Below are 22,369 nucleotides of genomic sequence, written 5' to 3' on the forward strand. Positions count from 1 at the left end.
TGGACTCAAGGGAGACCAGGCTATTCTTCTACATTCTACCCACTTCTTTGTGAAGTGGACGCGATTTGCGTCATTTTAGCCCCGCCCCCCAACATCATTGCATTGCAGGGATGGGTCCAAAATGACACGATTTTCCACACCTCGCCCTCTTCTGTGATCAAATTTCACATACCCTCTGGGATCTCTCAGAGTCGAAGAGTGAAAAGTTGGTAAGTATGAATTATACTGCACCAAGTTCTACCTATACAGTAAAGCAGATCACCACCATCCAGGTGGGTGGTTTACTCTTCTGGGACTCTGGGAGAGCTTCCTGAAGTTTGGGATTCTCCAGCTCATGCTGGGAGAGAAGGTAAGTATGTTAATGACATTTGAGTTTAATCCATTAATAAAAAAAATCTTTTATTAAATGAGGTATGAAACGTATATTTTTTAACCACATGTCAATCTGCATTAGTTTCAATCCATCTCTAGCTATGTAATGCCTAGTGGTTCTATCACTAAAAAAGAGACTTGAATTGTTCACAGGAACTGCAGAATAATTACTGAAAATATAATTTTGCACTCATTAAGGCTTAATTACTAACATTGCATTTAAGGGCAACCAATCAGCAATTTGCTTTTATCTGTCTAGTGCAAATTAGACAATGAAAGCAAGTGTTTGATTGGTTGCTGTTGTACAGTGAAAATGTTGCACCTTAATGCAATATAAGTAAATGAGTCTATCATAGAGAATACATGTTAAGTTGAGCATGTTAATGAAGTAATCAAAATACATTTAAATAAATAAAATATGTATGAATAAATAGTTTAAAGTGATCCTGTCATTTACACAGTGAAAGCAGCCATTTTGTGGGCTGAACCAATAACTATTAGAATTGCAGTGAGAATGATTGATGTCACTGGCACCTATTGAATGTCTGCATCCTCTGTGTAGGCGACAGATGCACTATAACATGGCCTTACTAACTACGTTTAAATCTAGAATTGAGCTACGCAAAAAATGTCAGAAAAATTAATACCTAGGGCTAGATTTACTAAACCGCGGGTTTGAAAAAGTGGAGATGTTGCCTAAAGCAACCAATCAGATTCTAGCTGTCATTTTGTAGAATGTACTAAATAAATGATAACTAGAATCTGATTGGTTGCTATAGGCAACATCTCCACTTTTTCAAACCCGCAGCTTAGCAATTATACCTCTTAATATCCTTCATTTCCCAGGTATATATTATTTTCTGCTTGTTTTCTTGGCATCATATAGCCGGGTTAGGTCAAAAATACAAATAATACCCCCAGTAAAGAACGTTTACTATCATAAAGCACAATGGAAACGATAGCCTAGAATAATTGTCTATGTGATGCGGATTCTCAACCTGGAAGCAATGCAAAATGCAAAGGAGTCTTTTCATGGTCGATGAGGCTGGACGACATTTCTGATCCTTCTTTTTTTTAATGACATCAACTTCTCTTTGGCTGTTTTCTCCACTAGAAACAGCTGCAATGGTGCCATTCATATCAATCTCTTCCTCTTCTTCTTCTTCTTCTTGTTCAAAATTCTGCTGCTAAAATAAGCACAATAAACTTTATTGCTATGTGTTTCGAGAACAAATTACGTCAATTACAAATTATCGCCATAATGAAATTCACAGCTTAAGTCGTATTTTTGGGATACTGTCAATAAGGCCAGACAAAATGTCTGAGTCATTGACTGACAAAATTTGACCCCATTAGTGAGGGTTATTTATTAACATTGCTCAAACGTTCAAATCTGCATCAAAACCATAGCAACCAATCGGTAATGAGCTTGCATCTGTCTAGTGCAAGTTACACAATAAAAGCAAATGCCTGATTGGTTACTGTGGCTTTAGTGCAGATTTGCACCTTTGACTCTTGTGGTTTAGACCTGACAGAATGTACATTATGGCTCAATAAAACATTGACCAGAGATTCCAGTGCTGTTGGCAGGAGTGGCCAACTTGGGTTGTATTCTACATATAACTATATTTGCAGCTGTAAACAGTTAAATGTGTAATGTCGACCCATTTATGAATTACTTCTTGAATGTGCTGACAGTGTAGTGAGTATTCCGATAACAATTAGAGTATTATTAGTTATACAATGTGGAGATGCTTTATTTTAAATATTATTGCATATGGTTATTTACCTATCCATAGAACACTATGTAATATTATTTTGGTGAAGCACCTTATAGTTGGACTTAGGACTGCTGTTTACATAAGAGTGTCACAATTGTTATTATAATTTTGCCTATAACAGAGAACAAGCACTATTTCTGAAACACCCTATTATTATTATCTTTTTATTTATAAAGTGCTGGCATATTATGCAGCGTTGTACATTGAAGGCATCATGACATGACAAACAAATTACATACAATGATATGAAAAGAAGGTTAAGATCATTTTGCCCAAATGAGCTTACAATCTAATGGATGTTAGGAACACATGATACAGAAGGTAGTGGAATAACACCAATACCCTACTGGACCGACTAAGCAGGTTTTCCACTTTGATTATTCTTGCTTTGATAGAAAAGTCCTATAGGGGTATATTTACTAAACTGCTGGTTTGAAAAAGTGGAGATGTTGCCTATAGCAACCAATCAGATTCTAGCTGTCATTTTTTAGAATGCACTAAATAAATGACAGCCAGAATCTGATTGGTTGCTATAGGCAACATCTTCACTTTTTCAAACCAGCAGTTTAGTAAATATACCCCATAGTGTTTATTCTCCTTCTCATGTGCTTGGTCTGCATAAGGGGAGCAACACAGTCCGACTGGTGGTTTTGAAATGAGCCTCCATAAAGAATGTCGGTGTTACTACACTTCAGTACTGTTGAGTTATGCTGTTATTTTTTTTTTTTTGGATTATCTGTAGATCTCCCATCACCTTATCCAGACTAGGATTCTGGACTGGTTTTTTTGTCAATAGCTAGGAATATTCAAATGCAAATGATTCAGGTGTTTCTTATAATATAAATAGACAAGTGGACCTAAGACAAGGATTTATACTAGGCTTAAATTAAAGGTAATATTTAAAAAGGTGAATTACACATTTTTTAACAACAGAAAGATAGCAGGAAACATTGAGTTCAGGTTTCTGGCAGAATGAACTTGATATTTTGTCCATACAATGTAACAGAAAAAGCCTCTTGCATCTGTGCCACATTTTGTTATATTTAAAGTGCATGTTATGATGATTGAGCATTGAACAGTAATCTCAGGTCTCAGAGGCCCCGAGATATTGAATCAATGTGGTGTCATTAATCATTTCTTAGAACTTTATTCTCTTAAGACGAAGTGGCTTGAAGCTCCTTCTAAAACTCAATCCTGCACTGATGAGCTCTAGCAAGGGTGAGACAGAGTGTCACAATTCAGCCCCAGCACCAGTCCATGTCATGTCCTCAAAACCCAGGGGGTGCAGGCTTAAAGGGTTGCCATGCAAATGTATGTTTTTAGACATTTCTTCTCCTGAATCGGAGTAGGTTAAGATCCTCTTGTCTTTCATGGTTTCAGTACTATAAACTATTGTTGTCTATGAAGGTCATGAACTCTTGTACATAATCTATAGACAACAATATGGCACTCATAGAGACTTTATAACTATACTATTGCACATCACAAAAATATATTAGTTAATGGTATAGAATGCATTGGCTGGCAGGCTTAATGGCAAGATATATAGTAATGTGACAGAAAAATAATACTGTATATTGGATCCACGATGCATTAGTTAAAACATTTGCTATATAAGCCTCAAAGGATAATTCTACTTTCTAAAAAAATGAGTTCTATAATCATCTTGGATTTCCCTTACATGAATAGTGGGCAATCCTTCTGAGTAGACCCTTGATGAAATGTCCATCATTCTGGAAGACTGATCTCGTCAATGTTGCCTTGATATAATTGCCTGTGAAAGCACCAGCATCAAGAACTACTATCCACAACTTTTCTACATCTATAGTTACTGTGTTGGGGCTTTTAAAAGTAATTTATGTTGGCGGACTGAAGAGGAAGAATAATATTGCGGAGACAGGTCTGATAAATTGCTCCACTATGGAAAGCTCTGAAAATCAAGTCATCCTTTGAGGAGTCCCGAGAGTTCCCAGGTACAGAGAAATGGGATCTCCAGAAATTATCCCACAATACAGGTAAGGAAACCTGATAAATGGACATTTAAAACCACTTTTTAAAAAGTTGTATTTCCCTTCAGAGGAGTTTTCCACTTTTGGGCAAACCCTTTATAGCCACCAAATAGGAGGGTCCACTCATTGGACCCTGCTACCTGAAGCAAGGAGTTGGCTTGTGCCGCTGCTGACAGTGCTTGAGAGCTCAGCCAATCCTGTCCTCCAGATAAGTGCTCTGTTGAAGAGCACTGGACGGATTGTGGTTTTTAACTTGACCTGCAGCGATACGGCATTGAAAAAAAACAAGCTGCAGTGTAATTATCTACTGAATTAAGTCAATGATTGTGGTTTTTGAACAATCTACTTAACAAAAAGTGTTCAGATAATTTGCTAATAGTCATTTTTGGTAAATATTCTAATTTGAAACAATTAAATGTGTTGAACGAAGTTAGTTATTGCCTCTAAGGGATAAGACGATACAGTTCTGTGACAAACTGACACAGTAAGCCGAGTACAAAGCCCATTGTGATTTGCACTGTGCGGTTACTTTATTGAGAAATAATAACTTTGCAATTATATTTAAAAGAATCCCACTAGGTATTGATCTATACACTTGTTCCTGGCTGTACTTATTAGACTTATAAAATATGCAGAAGAGGAATGAAGCTTATAAGTGACCTAATGTGCAGTGATGAGGAAACCTAGGTCTGAGAGAGAACAGAGCTTAACGGCACATTAGACCAAATTCAGACAACTGACAGCGGAAAAATGTTTCAGACGATAATGTACTATATATAGGAGTCGTATACATTTAATAGGATTACTATATTAATATAACTTTTAAAGCACTTTTTTCCCTTAGGACTTGAAGCTCAGTCTGCATACTGACTGAAATAATGAACACTATATTAGCTAATTGTGGTAGAAGATCTATACAGGGGTTATAAAAATGCGCCTAATTGCACTTCACACCTTAATGAATAGATTCAGAAGTTGCTATAACCAGAATTAAGCAGGGTAGCAAATTCCAATGTGTGGGAGAAGCAGGAGAAACTAATCACGCACCAAACGATGTTGGGTAGACTGTTCTATTAATAAGGACAGGGTTGCAAAGGGCAGAACAAAGTACCTGGGACCAGGGGGTAAATGTATCAAGCTGCGGAATTGAAAAAGTGGAGATGTTGCCTATAGCAACCAATCAGATTCTAGCTGTCATTTTGTAGAATGTACCAAATAAATAATAACTAGAATCTGATTGGTTGCTATAGGCAACATCTCCACTTTTTCAAACCCGCAGCTTGATAAATTTACCCCCAGATGTGTCTTAGTGGCCTGGCAGTGGTGGATTATAATTCATTAGAGGGGGCAATAGACTAGGGCACCATCCACAGCAGATATAGGGGAAAACGGAGGCAGTGTGGACCAATTGCTTCCTATTGGTTTGCTCGGCACACCCTTCTAACACTGCCTTTTGCTGACCCTGGGTTGGGGGAGGGGGGCAATAATTCTCAGCATTAAGATCTGAGAGTAAAACAGAAAAGCAAGACACCCGTGTAACTGGATATTTCTTCAGTCAATAACATTTTTCCCAAGTTTCCCTCTGGGTGCTTTATACTTTAGCAGATGTAGAGGGAGCTATCACTACTAGGACAATTAAAATATAATGTCATATATTTTCAGACAGAAATACTGGGTCTGTCAGAGAAATGTGGGACATAGGTTATCCTAGATATTCAGCACTCTCTAGTAAAGTCAGAAACAATGGCTCACTGAAGAGGTGAAGATAATGAGGCTCATGTAGCGTTGGACACATTTGCACTGCGAACGTTTGAAGGAAAAGAAGCACTCAAGAAAAAGCGCTTTTAAATTCATGTGTTCAGTCAGATGCATCTCAAGATGTGTCTAGCTATAAAACAGTAGCATTTGGTCCACAAGTATGTCAGGCACACAAGTGTGTATAATAGTTCTCATAAAAATATACATGACCATATCACATTTACATCACAACATTTACTGGCATTGGTGGCACCATAAAGCGGAGGAGACCAACTAGGTTAATATTTAGGACATTTGGAGTTCCTAATTAGAGGTAATGCTTTTATCAGGATCTGTATAGATATACTAACTCTCAATTTTTAGCTCTTAGGTACTGTTTTAGATTTTAATAATAAATAGTATTTTTAAAAACAACACAATTATTTATATTTTTACCATAAATTCTGCCGATTTAATTATTTCAATTAATATAGTAATTTTAGTGCTATTCTTCTTCTTTTTTTTTATTATTTCTTATTAATTGGGAGTTGGCGTTCTCCCCTTAACCAAGCTGCTTTTTGTTACTCTTTATTATTTTGAGTGCCATAAAGGATCTTTGTCCCATTTTCTATACAAGTGTGTATAAGTCTGTAACAGCATAGAGAAAGCTGCATTACTCTATTGATACGCAATATAATAGTGTAATGACATGTCATATACGCAAGAGAAAATAATGTCTCGACAGTTATTATTAAATGCAAACGTTGCAATTTCAATATAAAATGCAATTAAATATAAATTAAATGACATTAAATGAAAAATAAGTTAAAAGAAATAACATCTGTTGTTGTCCCCTTTAAAATGGGAATCTTCTAATCTTCTTTCCTTCAGTTGTCCAAATGGAAATGTCATTTAAGTAATGTGAATGGATGGACAGGACTTAATTTAATATAGCTGCACCGCTAATGATTTAAGTACTATCAGCTGGAGGGGTTGATATGCAATCAGCCAATGAGAAGCAGCTAGATAGTACTGCTAATCATCATATTCATCATTCCTAGAGTACTCACAATAGACATGCCTCCGGACAGGAGTATCTACTTCAGCATCCATGTCTACTTTGGTGGAAATTACGTGAACACGCCATTACTGTACTTGGCCTATGCTTACCTACGCCTTCTCTTCCCCGTTCTCCCCTCCAGGCTTAAGGACTCGTAAATTTAAGATGCACAGAAATCTGGATACAAACGTATACACACTTTTTTTTATATACTTTCTCATTGCAGAATGATATTGTTACAGGTTGTTCTGTGCATCAGTAGAACATTTAATCCCAGTATCGGACATGGAATATATTAATTTTATCTATTATAGTATACCAAAACTAGATGTTACAGGTCAGCACGGTGACTTAGTGATTAGCACTTCTGCCTCACAGCATTTGGGTTATGAGTTCAATTACAGACCATGACCTTATCTGTGTAAAGTTTGTATGCTCTCCCCGTGTTTGCGTGGGTTTACACTGGGCGCTCTGGTTTATTCCCACACTCCAAAAACATACTAGTAGATTAATTGGCTCCTATCAAGATTGACCCTAATTTGTGTGTGTGTGTGTATGTTAGGGAATTTAGGCTGTAAGCCCCAATGGGACAGGGACTGATGTGAGTGAGTTCTTTGTACAGCACTGCGGAATTAGTGGTGCTATATAAATCAATAAATGATAATGATCTTATTGTACCTTTGCAGAGTTCTTTTGAGCTGGGCGATGAAGAGTACAAAAGTGTGCTATTGCATATTCCAGAAGAGCCCCGAATATAAAGCTGAAGCAAATGCCAAGGTAGACATCTATAGCCTTTATAAAGCAGTTTGCATTTGGAAGGGAGGTCCTGGCGCCCATCATGAGCGTGGTCATCGTAAGTACAGTTGTAACTCCTGCGAAAGTCATCACATATAATACAGATACAGCTTTATAAGTCATCATGTTACAATAGATTAAGGTATGACCACAAACACACAACACTCGAATGTATAATTCTTTAGTGCATGTTCATAGGTTTTGTAAATCTCAAACATCTAGAAACCTATTGTCTTTTTAATTGTTTTCAAAACATTACCTATGTCATTGATTTTAAAAAAAACTGTGAAGCATCTATAATTCATATAAATGAGCTATCCATATATACCAAGTAATGAGCATTATTTTGCCCAAAATAATTCCCAATATGACATCAACAATGAAAAATTTGACTTACTTTTTTCAGCCCAAGATCATTAAGACTCGGGTTTGTTCAAATTTGACGCCTAGTGAAAGGAGTAAATCCAGCAGCCAATGTCACCATTCTGTGTAGGTAAAATAAGGCTGCTGGACTACATGTCCCAGAATACCCTACAGCCTCCTTCCTTTAGTGTGGTTTCCTGAAGCCTAAGCTCCCACTGATCTTCTAAGCAGCAAAATAGGTAGTCACAAGAGTCAGTGCCATGCTGCTATGACATGTCTGGAGGTGTGAGCTACATCCTGGAGCAGAAGGTAGTGGCATTAAGTGGACAACCCCGATAGAGTGGGCAAGCACCTGCCACTGGTGTGTGCAGCAACGTATGGTTCTTTTAAGGGTAGTGGAGGGGGATAAGAGGCCACCTAGACACATGGGGCCTGAGTCATTAAAGCACGCATCTGGCTGTTTTGTGTGTATTGATTGCAAAAATGACTCTGCACATGCTCAGAACCAGACGATACACAACAGGACACCATGTCCAAGTCACTTCTGAGCGCAAACTACACTTAATACAGCCTACAATTTGGGGGAGTGAACGGGGTGTGGAATGGGCGGATTTACATAGGCTATATAAAGTAAGAGTTCCTGTGCAGTCACATCCAAGTTAAAAGCCCAGCACATGCGGAAGTACGCTGGTTTTCTGCTATATCTCTTGCTCCAGCTAGGGGTCTAGTCGATGTCTCGAGTACTAGTCATGACGGCTGACTATGCATGCTAAAACATGTGTTTGCAATCAGGAGCAACTGTAAAAATGTCTGTTGTGCACAGTAAACATTAAGAACACCCTAATAAAAGTTTTGCTAAAAAATAAATAAAAATTTATTTTTTAAAAAAAAAAAAAATTCCATGTCCATATAAATGATTAATATTAACATGTAACATTAATGAAAAATATTTTCTTGTTCTATGCATTCTTTTGAGATTTTATATTCCACATAGGTATTGTACATATCCTGGCAGTGTCTGGTCTAGTAGAGCTACACCCGTAGTCATCACCACATGTATCTTTAGATCTGTCCTTGCTGACTTTGTGAGTACGCAAAGCCAAATTGCGCACAGTTTCACGATGCAATCAGTAGGCATGTACTAATGACTCAGGTCCATGATGTGGCCACTCCTCCTTTCATGTATGTTCCCATTTGAAGTGCTGCAAAGTTTGGAGGTATACTTGTAAGTAAAACAAAAGATTAGGAGCTTTTAAGTGTACAAAGAATAAGCGCAGGACCTAATTTCAGGAAAACAGACAAATGGGACATTCTTATGACATGAAATTCACTGAAAAAATCTGCTTCATGATCACATACATATGACTAATTTAGAAAAAAGTGATATACACCTATTCCCACAAATTTGGTTCCAGGTTCATGAAAGTTAGAAAAAAGGAAGTACTGCATTTCATCTTTTCGAAAACCCCCCAGGCCTGACATAATGGTTAATATGGGACTAGGCTTCAGATGAACATAAGCTATGGCCATCCAATCAAGGGCACCTCTTCTTTCAACAACCCTGTGGACTCAAAAGGGCTGAGAGGGACACAGTGGCTGGGAATGCAAATAAAAACAGGATAGTGGAAGACTGATGAAAATTGTGGACATGCATAAGGTGACATTTACAGTTGGCTGACGTCAGTAATGTAGAGAAGCTGAAAGCATTGTTACCTATACAGATCCTTGCAGGTACGGAAGACTGACTGATCCAAAAGGACACCCAGGAGAGTACAACCAGAAGGATCGATGGTACATATGTTTCCAGAATGAAATACAAAATGTTTCTTTTGAGATCAAAGTGAAACACCAGCTTTGGATATCGCCCTGGGAAGAAGAGTTAGAACAATGGCATTAGAATATTTCCAATTTCTAAGCAATATCATTGACTGTTTCGTGTCATCCGTTAAATATATGCATGTTTATAAATCTGTACAGCCCTGGAGTTATTATGGCTATGAGATAAAATCACTATTTCTTCATGGTGAGGGAGCTTGTGTTGTGATGAGCTCCCTTACTTTATTTTACTTAGAAATTTGTCAGGTGTGCAATAATGTATAAAATAAAATACAGACAGAAACAACATTCATAGCAGTGAAGTATCTGGATGCCCAAAGTAGTGTGGCATAGATTCCATGGGTCTATAAGGTGGTTGGTGAGGGAGAGGAGTAGGATTCTTTGTAGAAGAACATACAGACTTTTTTTTCCCACTTTTCATGAAATGTGTTCCTTCTATTCCTCATTTTGTGACTTGTCATACCTGTTAGCAGCTAACACCATCCATCTATAGGTGCTGGCAGCTTGTAATACAATGTAAACGCCTGTCACCATATGGGCCTACGGGTACATGGGAAGTTAATGCACATCCTTGTTGTGCTTACCTCTGCCCTAGTTGGCTCTTGCTTGTGGGCATAAGTCAACTGCAGGTTTTACAGCAATGTCTGTTAATCATTGATACAGGTATTGCTGAATGGTGATGCAGTGCAATAGTTGCCGCAGTAAGTTGGGCATAAGACCATCTCTATATTGCAAAGTTATTTTTTTACATTCCTTCTCATCCAGCACCATACTTGGTCTGCAGATAATAAAGAAACTATATACATCTCCTGTCTCCTCCTGCACAGCTCCTAGGTGGTTGATAGATTTCACTTACAGAATATACTTCTCCTTACTCCTCCTGCACAGTACTTAAAGCGGTGACATGGTTATGATACTAGGACAGTCACATATAAAGTGGTACCTTAGCGCACATCATTCTCTCTGAGCAGCATTTCAATCACCGCTTGTAACATCACTCACTCAGCTCTGGCACTGTCTCTGGTGCTCTCTCAGCCCCATCTCACCCCTCCTCTGCAGGGGTAACATCACTCACTCTGCTTTGGTACTGTCTCTGGTGCTCTCTCAGCCCCATCTCACCCCTCCTCTACAGGGGTAACATCACTCACTCGGCTCTGGCACTGTCTCTGGTGCTCTCTCAGCCCCATCTCACCCCTCCTATACAGGGGTAACATCACTCACTCGGCCCTGGCACTGTCTCTGGTGCACTGTCAGCCTCATCTCACCCCTCCTCTACAGGGGTAACATCACTCACTCAGCTCTGGCACTGTCTCTGGTGCTCTCTCAGCCCCATCTCACCCCTCCTATACAGGGGTAACATCACTCACTCGGCTCTGGCACTGTCTCTGGTGCACTGTCAGCCTCATCTCACCCCTCCTCTACAGGGGTAACATCACTCACTCGGCTCTGGCACTGTCTCTGGTGCTCTCTCAGCCCCATCTCACCCCTCCTATACAGGGGTAACATCACTCACTCGGCTCTGGCACTGTCTCTGGTGCACTGTCAGCCTCATCTCACCCCTCCTCTACAGGGGTAACATCACTCACTCAGCTCTGGCACTGTATCTGGTACTCTGTCAGGGTCATATCACCAGAACACCAAATATTTAAGGTGGGACAGTTGCCAAACAAAGGGGAAACTTGTCTTCAAGCCTTCAACCACTGGGGATGGAGTAGTCAGGTTCATAACTATGGATTTTGTGAAATTGATTTTAAAGTTCAAAAGTGCCCCAAAACTGCAGAACTCATCAAGCTAGGGAGCAAAGTTACGGGGTAGGAGATCAATGCCAGTAGGTCATCGGCGAATAATGTCAACTTACATTCCTGTTCACCTATTTTAATTCCAGAGCTGTTGGTATTGGCTCTAATCACCCTTGCAAGAGTCTCCAGGCATAGGTCAAACGTCATTGGTGATAATGGACATCCCTATCTAGTGCCATTCAGGATATTGAATTATTATTATTATTATTATTATTATTAATAATTTTTATTTATAGGGCGCCACTAGGTATCCGTAGCGCCGTACAGGGACAGACAGAAACACGATACAGGGTGAGACAGCACGGTACAGTTAACAAAAAGCACAGTTGCTCGAAGTACAGCAAGATGAGAGGTGAGAGCCCCCAGCGGGGTAGAGAGAGGGGTAGAGGGGCAGGAGGACCTCACGGAAGAGACAAGGAGCTGGAGAGCAGAGTTAAGGTGAGTTAAGCAGAGTTAAGGTGGTGGAGAACTGAATGAGTCAGACAAGGAACTGTTAACCTTAATTTTGGCTGAGGGAGAACTATAAAGCACCAAAATTCTATTAAGGCTCAGAAGACCTACAACCATGTGTCTCAGAAGGCTTGACATGAAATCTCAGTCCACTCTGTCGAATGCCGTCTCGGCATCGGTAGATAACAGGATGGTAGGGATATCTTGTTGTGTAGAGATATGTACAGGTTGATTACCTTGGTGGTGTTGTCTCGGGCTGCGCGACCAATGACAAAACCAACCTGGTCATCATGTATAAACTTAGAAAGGAGGAATTTAAAATGGTTGAAGAACAGCTTTGCATAAAGCTTAACATATACATTTAAAAGCAAAATAGGCCTGTAGCTAGGACACAGGGATGGATCCTTCCCATCTTTCTGGAGAACTGTGATATGGGCTTCTAGGTATTGTTTGGAGAATTTTGACTCAACCGAATCCGCATTAAATGCCTGGAGGAGCAAAGGAACAAGCTTAATTTTGACGGTCTTAAAATAGGAAATTGTAAAGCCATCCTGACCAGGGATGTTACCCGAAGAAGACAAGGGGGCAAATGTATCAAGGTCCAATTTTGCAAATCCAGCGATTTTCTCGGTAGAGTTGAAACTCGCAGATGTATGAAGCTGAGATTTCATGTAAAATCGCCAGAGTTGTGCTTCTGACAAAATCTCTATTTACAAAATCGCTAGAGATCAAACTCCAGACTGTTTGCCACTGTAGCTCTACAAGTCTCAAATGTATAAAGCTGCGATTAAGCAAACTCAGGATAGTTTGCTTGCTAGCAGCGTGTTGTATAAACACATCACCGTTACACTGCCCTGTCATACTACCGGAGCTCCGGCAGCTGTTAAAACTGTAAAGAATAGATAAAAGTAAAAAAAAAAAAAAAAGCGTGGGGTCCCCCTTCTATTTAGTCTTAACCCTAGTGCTGCCAGACTACTGCTGGTTCCGTGAAAATTGGAGAAATATTTTGCGTGGGGTCCCCCTTATGTTCAAGGAACCAGCACTAGGCAAACCAGCCAGGGGTTGGAGGCACTATAGCAGGGAGACACGCGGCAGGGGTCCCCCTGCCATAATGCCTAGCCAACCCCAGGCTGTTCAGCGCTGGGCTGGATTCCCTAGGGAGTGGGGTCCGCCAAAAAAAACAAGCAGGTCCCCCCCTAGGGACACCCAGCCCAGTGCTTATAGCACTAGGGCTCTTCCTACACCCCTGGGCAGTGGGTGTAGGGAAATAACGGCGATAAAGTGTTAAAAAACAAACAGACGCCATTTTGTTTTGTGGAACTACAAGTCCCAGAGAGCCAGGTTGCCCTAAATAGTATGGGCATGCTGCTACTTGTATAACTACAAGCACCAGCATACCCATGGGAGCCAGGGCATGTTGGCACTTAGAGAACCACAACATGTCCTGACACCCAGGGCTGGCTGGGACCTGTAGTTCCACAAAACAAAATGTTTACAAATCCACAACAGCCTCGTGAAAACCACTAACATTTAATAAAAATAATAAACCCACAATAATGACAGTAAATACCCTCATTTACACCACATATTTTTATTAAAAATAATAAATCCCCAATATACTCACCAATGAAGTTTTCTTCTGTTGTCAGCAGCTTTCAATCCAAAAATGACTGTCACCAAAGTCCAAAATATATTTGTAATTCCAAAAGTCCTGCTTGTAATGTCCAAAACATATTTGTAATTTCCAAAAGTCCATGCTTGAAATCTCTTCAGTTCTTTTGCCCATTGTTGATTGCCCATTGTTGATTGCAGTCTTCTGTTCTTCAGACAGGAAGGCCCCATATTTGTAACATCCCCGAATCTTCTTGCTTGATTGAAGGAAAATAAAAAAAGTGAAGGACCGCCGCAAACAGCTTCTACTAGCTAGAAGCTCCGATATGCAATGAGCTTAGCTCATTGTGCTAGGTCTATTTATAGTATTAGGAGATTTTCCCACGCAATGCCCCCCCCCCCTCTGGGCAGAAGAACTGAAGAGATTTCAAGCATGGACTACTTTTTACTGTTTTTACAGCTGCCGAAGCTCCGGCAGCTGGATAATAGGCAGTGTAACAGTGATGTGTTTATAGAACTCGCTGCTACAACACAGGAGAGTTAGCTAACACGGGAGTGTTTACATCGCAGCAAAGCACCAGAGATGACCAGTGATTTTGAAGATCAGGGTAAAAATCGCAGCTTGATACATTTGATGAGTTTGGGACTAAAATCGCGGGTTAACACCGGCGATTTGCAGCGATTTTAACACGCTGGCAAAATCGGACCTTAATACATTTACCCCCCGGAGATGGCTTGCTCCAGCTCCTGCAAAGTAAATGGCAGCTCCAAATTTTCCCTATCCTCTGCTGAGAGTCATGGGAATTTAATAGAATTCAAATAGCTTTTTAACCCTAACCCTAACCCAGTTCACGATGTGAAACTAGCAATATTATATAATTTTGAATAGTATGAATGGAAAGTTCATGGTGGCTATTTTCCCCATTTAAAAATGGGTTGTGACTGGATCACTTATAAATAACTTATGGTATAAATTTATTTAAAGGAAATAGTGCAGGGCGCCTATTTATATAATTGCGAATGTACTTATTTTTGATATTGTGTGTATATTGTGTGTATGTTGGTAAAGGAGATATCTTTATTTCTGAGACCAGGGGAAGAAATTCATTTGTTTTAAGTTTGCTAGAGGAAATGCATTATTTCCGAGGTATATATCTGATACAATAAGCCATTGTTGAGGAAGTCTTTTGGAGTAGGGAATTGACTTGTTTGGGGTTTTGTAACTTTCTTTGGGAATGTGTATTCTGCAGCTGTCTGAAGAAAGGACCCATGTTAATTGCAAGTTAAGTAGACGTTTTGATGTGTGAGGGTCCAGCACCTTAAGGCACAAGGTTTAATTAGACTTGCTACTAGATTTCTTGCGTCTAAAATAAGATGCAGGAAATCACAGCAAGTTTTAGGATATCACAGATAAGTGTAAATATTGTTAGCTTTGCATTGCATGTAAATTCATGTTTGGGTAAACAAATTGCATGCTGATTCTAAAGCTTGGACCTCAGGGGGCTGGCTCATCCTGTGAGGCTGTGTCCAAATCTGTATAAAAAGCACTGTCTTGTATTGAAAATTGTTCTTCTTGCTTCATTTGACCTGCTCCCTGGTACCAGGTGAGCAAATAAACATCATATGCTTCAAAGACCTGCTTGGAAACTTCTCTATCCCTGTGACCTACAGATTAGACCCAAAATCCAATTCGTTCCTGTCTGTTTCTAAGCTTTGGACAGTACCAATGCTCTGCCCGCTACCCAGCAGCTCTGGCCAGTGCGATAGGCCAGGGGGGATCCATCAACAGCATCCACAGCAACCCTGATCCATAGGAAGAGGTCAGCCAAGGTACACCAGCAACGGGGTACACTCGCAGCGTTAGTTACCCAGAAGAAATGCGATACTGGATGTCAGGAAGGAGTCCAGTGGTGGCAGCATTTGGGGTAACGAAAGGGAACGGTGGCAAAGTAAGCCCATCCAGTTCCCAGCAACAACAAACAGGGTGGCATAGGCGGTCACATGGGTCTTTAATCGATCTTTTATACTCACTATAGCATACCTCTAATATACTGTAAACACAGTACAGTTTGATTGAAAGTGCTTTTCCATGGTTGGCGTAGGTACTACTGTAGATTTTTATTTACTTTCTTTGCATTTATTATTTACTTTTCTAACATATTTTGGACAATATTTCTTTTCTTGGGGGATCCCCAGACACATGACCAAACCCAAAGCTGTTTTTATTATTTTGCCCAAACTGATTTGGTCCATTCACGCGTAAATCTGGATTGCTGGTCATTTTTACAAAGATTTGCAGCTGTTTTGCACTATATAAAGAAGCTTGGAATTTTTACAACTATTAGTGCAATACGTTTTGCTGCAGTGTTTTACAAAGTGTAACTGTCCAAGTTATCGTTGCTCAACCCGTTCCTTTTCAAGCAGGGCGGCAACAGCGGTAGTATTGTTAAATCCTTTGGAAGGCACATTCTGGTATGAGAAAAATACAGAAAAAAAGAAAGGAAACTATCGTCACCACCTATCAATGTATAGAAGTAGATCATCCTTGACGTATCCCCAGGTATAGCTGTCTGACTGCAGAGGATGACTGTTAACGTCCAGCTATAATCAAAGCACAGAGACGGCAGTAATATTCTCTTTCTGCCCGATATGTCAGTTTATTTAATGAACTGATTTCCTGATTTTAATCACCCATTACATGAGTAATACTCTCCTCCCTGCTGACTAGTTGATCAGTCGATGCGGTAAGAGAGATCAGTAACGTCTTACTTCTGATGTACCATAGAGATCTGTTCCATGCTTGGCTAGTGAACTTGTCTTATGCTGCAAGACAAACCAATTAAAAAGTATTATTCCCTCTCAGTGCTTTTGATGCTGCCTAGCATGCTGGGGGCAACAGAAGAGAGCCAGATGTATGTTACATAAGTCATGATAAACCTTAGCACTAACGTCAGTGTGTTACATTTCATTTATTTTCCTTTAGCTGAACTGACACAGTCTGACTAAAAGCAACAGCATCCCATTTTCACACCGTAATTTATATAAGGCTGTAAAACACTGTAGCAATTTTCAGCAACATGTCACACTAAATAACCACAGTACGATATGTGAAAATGAAATAACTATTTGCAGATAGACAAGGCTTGTCTTGCTCTGGTGCCCTTCCGTCCTGTGTATTGCAGTATCATTAGGACAGGTGCAGCTGGTAAGAAATGCCCCAAGCAGATAACATTAAAACATTTCAAGGCTGTTATTACAATGGTTTGATGTTGTGTGTATTAGAGTGAGGCTCCTACCAGTTTCATAGACTGCTTCAGACACAGATGTGTAGTGGTCTTCCACTGTATACTGCGCTAGGCGGAGTGTATTAAGCCCTCGCACTGAATCGTTTCCTCGGGTCCAGTAGAACATGACATCATTAGTGTTATAGCCCCCTGCAGGGACAAACAAGTTACATAAGTACAGTGAAGGAACCCAACAGCCACATGACATCATTATCATTTTTTTATTTAGCGCCACTAATTCCGCAGTGCTGTACAGAGAACTTGCTCACATCAGTCCCTGGCCAAATAGAGCTTACAGTCTAAATTCCCTAACACACACACAGACAGACTAGGGTCAATTTGATAGCAGTCAATTAACCTATTAGTATGTTTTTGGATTGTGGGAGGAAACCGGAGCACCCGGAGGAAACCCACGCAAACACGGGGAGAACATAACAAACGCTACACAGATAAGGCCAAGGTCAGGAATCGAACTCATGACCCCAGTTCTGTGAGGCAGAAGAGCTAACCACTAAGCCACCGTGCAACACGGTGGTTTCTGCCATTATAAAAAAACTGCCTCCTAATACTGTGTGACTACAGTTCTGTTTGTCTATATTCTTGATCAGAGTAATTCAAATCTGAAAAAATAAAATTTGTAGAGAAAAAAATAATATATTCGTTAGCGACTCTGCAACGGCTAACTGGCAGCTCATCGAGCCTGCTGTTGTACTACAGGTTCCAGAACACTTTGCCAGTTATTCAGCAACAGTTTCAAGTGGAGTAATAGTAGTTAGAGAGGTATATATTACCTTCTACTGCACAAATATTGCACAGTAATATCACTCCATAGCCACGATAAAATTTTATGTAATGTTACCTTAATAATTGCTTGGCCTTTCTCTGTCCACATTAGTGGTCCTTCCACCATAGGTGTCCAGATCAATAATCTGTACTTTATTTAAACATTATTTAAGGGAAACTGAATTACACCCTGTACAGTACTCACAGTATACGGCAATTACACAACTCATAAATAATAGAGTAATAACATAAAGTACACTACATTCAATCCCAAAAAAATAATGTATTTATTAAAATCCTTCCACTCTAGTTATCCAGACAAATAATCTGTACTTAATTTAAACATTATTAAAGGGAAACTGAATTATAGCCGGCAGCCCCTGCGGCAGGAGGCTGACCCTTCATGGCCACACCCCCTGCAGTAGCGGTAGTCTCACAACTGGGACAGACAGGTACATGGTGCAACTCATAAGGCGGGGAAACTAGCCAATAAAAGACTTTGTGATTGGAGGGGCCACAAAAAAGCTCACTATCAACAACTCTACCAACAATTTAAGATTAAAACGTAATTTATACTTTAATCTTAATTTACAATTGTGTTTTAGAAAAACATATCTCTTAACTAAGACATTTACTTGAGAATATAACTTAAATAAATATACAGTGTATATATATATATATATATATATATATATATATATATAGTTGCATTCAGTATACTGAAATAGAGAAGAGGTGCACTTGCATTTATCAGTAACGAATGGAAATAATTGCTATTCAAGCATAAAATTGTGTAAAATGCAAATCAACCATTTACACATTATTTAGCCTTAGAAGCTACACACAAGTCCATAATAATATTTTTTTACAATTATATTATATTTTTTACAATTATGTTATGTTTTTTACAATTAAAGTACAATAATAACTTCTTACAGCTTTCGAGTTGCAAAGTGCATGTTTGTTTATCCATAGGATACTTTGTTAAATCCATGCTGCATGCGACTGTAGTAGTTATCCTGCAAGGAATGAATAACACTGAATTAGCTGCACTGAGATTATTCAAATTATTATACATCCAGAAACCTCCAAAAACCTGAAAGGGAAAAAAAAGCAAATAATTGCATATACACAGAGATGATCATCAAGTATATTTTCCTACAGTCACTGTTAAAAGCACTGCTAATGAGGAGAGGACTGCCCGGGGCTATATGGGGAAAGACAAGGTTACTTTTTAAATATTTTAGTATATTTTATGCATGGTGGTCCAAGTGACGGAATAAAAATCCTTATTCGGAAAACCCTAAGTCGCAAACGTAAGGAAAAGGAAAGTAGGTAGTTACCTGTGTACCTTGCACAATGGAGTACAGTATCAATTAAAATTATTTATCTTTTTTTCAAACACATTAAAATATTTTTGCAATTTGAGCAAAATCTAAATATTAAAACAAAGATCAGAGATCATGTATTAGCTGAAAATATTAATAATAGATGTATTAGTTTGAGAATGTTCCCGTATCCATCTCGAGATGTTAATATATCTCCAAAATTTGGAAATTCAATTAGCCACAAGATGCCGCCATACATCACCTCTATGTCGGCTGCACACATTACCGGGCAATACGGAAACAAAACTCTGCTCCTTTTCTCCATTGAGGTGATATGTCTCCATTGACTTTTCCGGAGACACATCGCGGCACCTCGTGGCTAATTGACTCCCTCCTAATACTGTAGAAGTCAGTTATAGGTAGCTAATGACATTCATTGGACTCAGATTATAGGCTAGATTTACTAAGCTGCGGGTTTGAAAAAGTGGGGATGTTGCCTATAGCAACCAATCAGATTCTAGCTTTCATTTTTTTAGTACCTTCTACAAAATGATAGCTAGAATCTGATTGGTTGCTATAGGCAACATCTCCACTTTTTCAAACCCACAGCTTAGTAAATCTAGCCCTATATATCTGTCTTATCCAAGCTCTACCCTCATGTAACAGATTATATTGTCCAATTAAAATTGTAATGTAAAGAGGTAATTATCCTTATAGAAAAAACTGTCCCTGCGCCATATGGTCAACAGACTGATCATTCCACTGATATGTCCATAGTCTGACAACTACTGAGTGAAGATAGAGAACCATAGGGAAGCAAAACCCCCCAATTGAGCAGGGAAAACTGAATATCACGAGTAGTCCCGCTGACATGCAGGTCTCAAGTAACACTGTATTCCCTATTATCAGAAGTGAATTGCTACTCATAACCCACCTAAGTGGGTAGCTATCTGGGGAACCTATATATTATTTATTGTTGACCAGACATTATTATCCCAAATTGCCCTGCAATATCGTGATAGAAACCACATACGCAGACCGAGGAGTGGATCATACTGACTGTCATTGTCACTGTGAAAGATTGACCCTGAACCACTCCTCACTCACATCTGACTCCCATCTGCCATCAAACTTGGCACACCAACCTAGTTATAGACCTGCTTGTCAGTATCCCACAATATGTAAATGTGACCATACACTGGCAGTCCTGGGAAAATGCTGGTCTCCAGATATCTGTTTTATTTATATCCAATTAATAACATTTGAAACAAGCTCCATTTTTACTAAAGCAGCCAGTGAACACCTGACACAGTTGGAAACCATAGAGGCCGCTAGTAAATATATTAACGTTTGTGTGAAAATAAGGTTCTGTGCAGAACATATGAGAAGAAGAAGAAGAAGGAAGAAGGAAGAAGAAGAAAGAAGAAAGAAGAAGGAAGAAAAAAGAACTGTAGTGTTTAGAAACGTTTTTGTTACCATTTGTTTTATGGTAAAAAAAATGGTGGCTTTTGATATTACCTGGATAGTTGCTATTTTCACTAATACGTTTTTGTTACCTACACACAGTGAAAGAAGCCATTTAGTGGCCTGAACCAATGTACGTGAGAATAGGTTTTATCAATTTCCTAGGAGCCAGTGACATTATTGAGGTGCATTGAGTGATATTTGTGAGGCACCGGTTGCTAGTGGATTGATATGCTATGTTCTCATTAATATTAGTTGGGTTCACAAAATAGCTGCCTCCGATGAGCGTAGCTGACAGATGCACTTTAAAGGTTTGCATAGCTCACAATTGCAACACTGATACCAGCAAGTTATATTAAGATTATCAGCAAAAATATTTAATAATGTGTTTTGTGGTCCTAAAATAATTATTTATCAAGAATATGTATTTTACCTATATGTTTTTGCCATTGCCAGAGATTCTGTAGAATATTATAATTTAAAATATGTGTAGTAGTAGCAATATATTGTCACTGATCACATCATGACTACTACAATGGAAACCTATACACGATAAGTATTAAAATCACGCACGCACCTTAAAGCATAAAGTACTGTTCCATTTGGGTAAATCCGTATAAGACGGTTTTCTACAGTGATGTCATGAAGAAATGACTTTTTGGAGTCTACTATAAAGGTATCGGGCACCCACAGTAACTCCACCAGACGTCCATCTAAACTCAAACTCTTGTTGCCTTCAAAGCAGAGTCTTTCATCTGTCCAGCGCTGTCTCAGGAATATGGTCGCAGTGTAATCCTAGAAAACACAGCAATTGTTGAAAGCCTAATAAAAAGACGGCTTTAAATAAAATTAATAAAAACATAGAAAACTCCAGCGTAGGCCAATTTTTCACATTTGTCATGGGAATGGAAAAATTCCATTTATGGGCATTTAGACTACTACCTAGATCAACTGCATTTTTGTAGTAATTTTGCGCATCTCATCCAATTTATCCTACTATGCATGCTAACAACTTACTGTAATAGTCTGAGCTGCACATGTGCTTTGCACAAATTCCCCCACACATGTGGCCAAATTGGCTGAAATCCAACATTCAGAGCATGAGCCAAGCAGTCAGATCTCTTCCAGCTTCACTAGGCAACTGCAAAGTTCCATATTGGGGATCTATATTCTGAATTATTTTCTTTTCATTTTCTTCATTTCTTGCCCTCATTATCTAGTACCTTTGGGTTTATCCTGGCTTCAACACCACAACTCTATTAACCGTGAAATAGGAGATATCATATCTTGGGGGTAAACATTGAGGTATGATCTGTTTGTCTCCAGTTGCATCATTTTGTTTTATCTCAAGTTGAATCCTTGCTTCCACCTACAGATTTATCAGAAAGTCCAGATAGACAACACGAGAAGGATTCTTTTTTGTTGGGAAAAAAAGATGGTGACTTTCATTCAAATATTGACTTCTATGGCCTTAACAAGGTAATCATTAAGAATTGCTATGACTTCCCACTACTTTCTAAATGTTTGAGTGCCTTTAAAGAGCCACTATATTTACTAAACTGGAGTCTCATTCTTATCCGCGCTTAAATTACATGAACCAAATGGTAATAAATGGTACGTGCAGTAGACTATGGAGTATCAAGCTTGACCATATATATAAATCCTGGTGCCTGAAAGAATACATGATATTAGCTTAA

General features: G+C 39.1%; 1 protein-coding gene across 1 annotated transcript in view; it reads right to left on the reverse strand.

Annotated features, from left to right (window-relative positions):
* Positions 1-1,117: 1,117 nt before the first annotated feature.
* The window catches only part of LOC142160997 (gamma-aminobutyric acid receptor subunit pi-like), a 72,003-nt gene continuing 50,751 nt past the window's right edge, over positions 1,118-22,369 (reverse strand). Inside the window, exons 5-10 of the mRNA XM_075216186.1 lie at positions 21,250-21,467; positions 18,817-18,899; positions 17,110-17,247; positions 9,831-9,983; positions 7,638-7,831; positions 1,118-1,559 (exon numbers count right to left, since the gene is read on the reverse strand). Of these exons, the coding sequence (XP_075072287.1) occupies positions 1,269-1,559; positions 7,638-7,831; positions 9,831-9,983; positions 17,110-17,247; positions 18,817-18,899; positions 21,250-21,467 (1,077 nt within the window). The 3' untranslated portion in view covers positions 1,118-1,268. The remainder of the gene's footprint in view (positions 1,560-7,637; positions 7,832-9,830; positions 9,984-17,109; positions 17,248-18,816; positions 18,900-21,249; positions 21,468-22,369) is intronic.

Source organism: Mixophyes fleayi, chromosome 6 (genome assembly GCF_038048845.1).
Source record: "Mixophyes fleayi isolate aMixFle1 chromosome 6, aMixFle1.hap1, whole genome shotgun sequence".
NCBI classification, from domain to species: Eukaryota; Metazoa; Chordata; class Amphibia; order Anura; family Limnodynastidae; genus Mixophyes; species Mixophyes fleayi.